This window comes from Branchiostoma belcheri, unplaced genomic scaffold (assembly GCF_001625305.1).
Source record: "Branchiostoma belcheri isolate BF01 breed outbred unplaced genomic scaffold, Haploidv18h27 scaffold1, whole genome shotgun sequence".
Taxonomy (NCBI): Eukaryota; Metazoa; Chordata; class Leptocardii; order Amphioxiformes; family Branchiostomatidae; genus Branchiostoma; species Branchiostoma belcheri.
This window is the reverse complement of record NW_017802379.1, coordinates 6881527-6886234: the sequence shown is the minus strand read 5'-3', so window position 1 is coordinate 6886234 and position 4708 is coordinate 6881527. Positions and strand designations below refer to the sequence as shown.

At 39.0% G+C, this 4708-nt stretch overlaps 1 protein-coding gene across 1 annotated transcript in view; it reads right to left on the bottom strand.

Annotated features, from left to right (window-relative positions):
• The window catches only part of LOC109462921 (flotillin-2-like), a 12636-nt gene extending 10754 nt beyond the window's left edge, over positions 1-1882 (bottom strand). The window contains exon 1 of the mRNA XM_019759553.1: positions 1694-1882. Coding sequence (XP_019615112.1) covers positions 1694-1742 — 49 coding nt within the window. The 5' untranslated portion in view covers positions 1743-1882. The remainder of the gene's footprint in view (positions 1-1693) is intronic.
• Between the last annotated feature and the right edge of the window lie 2826 nt (positions 1883-4708).

Here is a 4708-nt window from a genome sequence, read left to right as displayed (position 1 = left end):
ACTGGTGCATCCAACCTAAAAAAACTGGGTGCACAAAATGTTTTTTTAGGTGCACCATATAAAATAAAATGAGTAGAATGTCAGCAAAAACTAATTATGTTTCATTTCTAAAGAAAATTACTAAAACAATGATTTTATTATTTTTCCGACACTTAGATGTTAAGAATATGTTGTATACTACTATACATTTATTAGGCCACACCAATTTAATTTATTGGTTCTCGGATTCGCCTCTTCGTTTTTTTCTGATTTGCAAAAAAAAAAAATTTGATTCTGGTCCTGAATCAACTGAAAAATGCTCATGTTTTGCCCCCCAACATTTGAGGAAAGTCCTTTTCTTCCTAATTGTTACAGTTTTCCCATCTATCATTGCAGTGGTTTGATTAAAAGTTCAAAATTCAATGTTTAAATTTTAACCCAGCCTTTTGTGTTGACTTCATGGCTCATTTTGTAGCATTTAAGCCTATGATAGGATGCCTAGACCTGTTTTTATTTTTATTTTTTTTCGCCCTGTCGCTTCATATTTTTTCTGAAAAAATCCGAGAACCAACAAATTAAATTGGTGTGGCCATATAATAAAACAAATTTCCAGAGTCAATCTGGTATGAGTGCCTTCCTTCTCACAATTTTACAATGGAATGCAATTCATATAGAAACAGTTACAACTTACCGTACCAAAACCATATTATGACCTATTTTCTGAATAGTAAAAAATGCATCCTTTATGCTTGTAGTCTGTGTTATTGTCACCGCAAGTGAACCATGATCTGAGCTGTTTTGAAATTCTAATTTTTTACGGAAGCAGTCGTTCTTGACAGATATTCACAGAGCTGTAAGTGTAACCATAGCATATGATTCGCACACTGTGATGGTGAAGATTTACTAATACTAGTATGTAATATACAACACTGGTTTCTGACAGAAATATTTACCTATGTAGCAAAGATAATTTTTATTCAGAACACACAATTGAAACCAACGAGAGCCTGTGTGTGTAACGGGCACCGAAATTTCCCTCTCCGTAACACGATTTGGCGCCAACGCCATCAAACTTTTATGAGCACCAAATCCCCAGTGGACGGATTTGCAAGACATCCCATGATATAATATTAGTCCTTCTAAACTAGACTGCAACATCTAAAAAAATGTGTCCCTTTTGTAGGCATGATCACAGTGATGTCATAACTTTCCATGACAACAAATTGAGATAATTGAGATGGACAATTTGGTAGTTATTAAATTATGCAGTAATATTGCGAGATGACTGCATAGTCACATGTGGTGTAGCAATTTTATCCTTCTAAAACTGAATGTTTTCAAATGTAACATGTGCAGAGTTGCTAAGTAGCCCCTCCCCATGCCACACCCCTGTCATGACGCTTTTGTTCCCATGTGAAAAATTTTGAGGAACATTTTTTTCGCCTCGCTTCCCCTCATATGACCTCTCGGTTAATGCACAAATTCCTACCGTTCCAGAGTTTATCTGCCTGGTTTTTCCCCTTACATAACCTTACAGATGTGTTTTACGTACTGTATAACATAAGCTTGTACTGATAACGCAGGAATTTCCTTCCTTTTATCGTAAAAAAAAATATGTTGACCGTAGAGCTAGCTAGGGTCGCATCAGTACCAGGGCACATCTGTGCGTGTTTACCACAGATAGACCACATTTACGCACGAAAATCACACTTACCTGACACCACCAGGGCCTCGTTCGGCCCCACTGTGTTTATGTTTCCCATCTTTGGTCCCTTTTGGGGGGCAAACGTTGAGTTTTAGCGTCCACAGGCCGAACGAACTACACTACAACTATGCAGATGACCGGACAAGCGTCTTGTTTTCCTCCGCCCACAAAAAACATTCAAGATGGCTTCGCCTGGGAAGTCACGTGATTGAGCGACTTACCCTAAACAGCGACCTCTGTTGGACAGTTTGTGAACTGCATGAAAGAGATATTTTTATGCACATGTAAGGTTTATACCATATGACAGGTATGGCAAGCGAGCCTATGTACGACCTTAGTCCCAGTGTTTCGTGTTAAGCTCGTTTTTGCCAACCTCAGTCCGTCAGTCCCTGATTTGTATACTTTTCAAGGTCAAGCCTTGTCCATTCTCCTCATGATAAACTAACTTAGATATACAAAATGTATACACGATGCAATTAGCTGGATGTCCTTAGATGACCTATGTCGGTATTATATCAAAGACTGTATGGATATTAGAAACTCCTTCAACGTCTGTCAGACGTTGTCAACGATTGTATAAGTTGATACCTATCTCACACTAGCCACCCACTTTTGTATTAGATTAGCCTTATGAAAATGTAGTTTGACATGTACTTACTTAAGTTAGTAGACGCCATACTTTGTACACTGTCCAATTGTTGCGCGTTATTATTATTATTATTATTATTATTATTATTATTATTATTATTATTATTATTATTATTATTATTATTATTATTATTATTATTATTATTATTATTATTATTATTATTATTATTATTGTTATTGTTGTTGTTGTTGTTGTTGTTGTTGTTGTTATTATTATTATTGTTGTTGTTGTTGTTGTTGTTGTTGTTATTATTATTATTATTATTATTATTATTATTATTATCATTATTATTATCATTATTATTATTATAAAGGGTCGACCGTCTTGATTAGACATGTGCTTTGACTTTTACGTGGACCGAGGTGTTTATGGACAGTCAAAGGTTGCTGATTCCCGACGAGAGGCAAGCGCCATATATCCTGGCATGCCAGACCGTCCCGGCATGACACGATACTCTCTTCGGTCGGGGAAGCCACAAGCCCCGATCCCAGATGCAGTTGACTCCCAGGATCTAATGTATCTCTCGCACCAAGGAGCTTTCAGGATTTAACTGAAGGAGTCTCAGTATATGATGAAATTTCCTGGGGGACAGGTTGGCCAAGGAGCCGAGAAGCTATCCTGCATCAACCCCCAACAGTCTGGCTACAAGAAGTTCAAAGAAACGTACAAACATGCCTGGAAAGAGTCATGATCAGTCATTTGTCAATTTATAGAACTATTTATCATAGAAAGTCAGTTTGTCCCGACACGACTCCAAGCCGTGGCGTCTGAGCTCTGCTTTGTTCATGGCCGAGAAAGAACTTGGTGACACCAAGGAACAAAACAAACAAAATCAAAAAACAAGGGGAAAGATGCGAGCATTTTACTTTTGTTAGGGGCAGGGGTTGCCAGGAACGGTTAGCCTGAGTATCAGCCTTTTAGCTTTCGTAGCGGATCTTGGGAACCGAACGAAAGCTGAAAAGGCTGATTCAGACTACGAAACGGTTAGGTCTTGATATACGAGATTTCTACCTCCATGGTCAACCGTAACCAAGGACGTTCTTGTCTGTAATAGATAAGACTAATTAAATAAATAAAGTGCAGTTTTATATATAATCTCAAATAGGAGTAAAGATGGTAGAAGATAGTAGTTTTGAATTGTTGTTTCGTCACGGATACATGTTTTATTATCTTGACAAATGTAATTCACCAAATCAATATCATAATTCCATAATAGTTTCATCAAGGACGTTCAATATGATAAAATGTTGCTGGGAAAAATACAAATACTCTGTTTACTGAGATCTTGTTGTCATCTATGGTTGTAGCCCGAAAGTATAGTTGTCAAAGTGCAAACTGTTGTGAAATTTGTTTATGAATGAATGAATGTTTATTGTTTGTATAGTTAACCTCTTGCAGTTTTAGACTCCCCACATATGGTTATTCTACTCATTTCAGTCAAAACCTGCAAATTCATCAACGTCACAGGTCGGGACTGCATCAAGTGCAACCCGGCCACAAAACATCAAGCACTTTATATCCGTCGACGTCGTTTATTTGGCAAATTCAAATGCATGCTGTATAAATTTATTACCAAGATATGCTATATATGACATGGTGTATGTTTGGACGTATGTTTGTGGTTTAGCACGTATGGAATAGGAAACCATGCTGTGTTTCCGGTTACCTGACCAACACTAGCAAAATTGGCCATTTTCTCGTGAAATTAAACCCATCAACGATAATTTAGGCATCTAAATGACTAATATTATCAGAAATAGAAAACCCTAATGATGTATAATCAAGACAGAAAATCCTAATTTTCACATGCAATAGCTCATCGCGAGGGGCATAGAGACGGCACCCAAATAAAGGTAAATCTTGGTCAAACCGAATCACCGCACACATGTACAAGGCGGAAGGACACCCGGAAGTAAGGCTCGGGCCCAAAATTAATGTTCACCCCAAACACGCCACTTCTTACATTTTCAGCCATCTTAGTAGTTAATGCCATTTGGCAGCAGATTACGAGAAATTTTTGAAATCAAACCTGAACCAGAGACACCCTTTTATCACTTTTTTTACAGCGCACTACCACGGACACCTGTCGCGGAAGAAATTGTGATCCTTCCATCTGCCCCCACTCGTAGCCCTCCCTGATCCTTCCATCTGCCCCCACTCGTAGCCCATCCTGATCCTTCCATCTGCCCCAACTCGTAGCCCTCCCTGATCCTTCCATCTGCCCCCACTCGTAGCCCTCCCTGATCCTTTGATCTGCCCCCATCGTAGCCCTCCCTGATCCTTCGATCTGCCCCAACTCGTAGCCCTCCCTGATCCTTCCATCTGCCCCCACTCGTAGCCCTCCCTGATCCTTCGATCTGCCCCCACTCGTATCC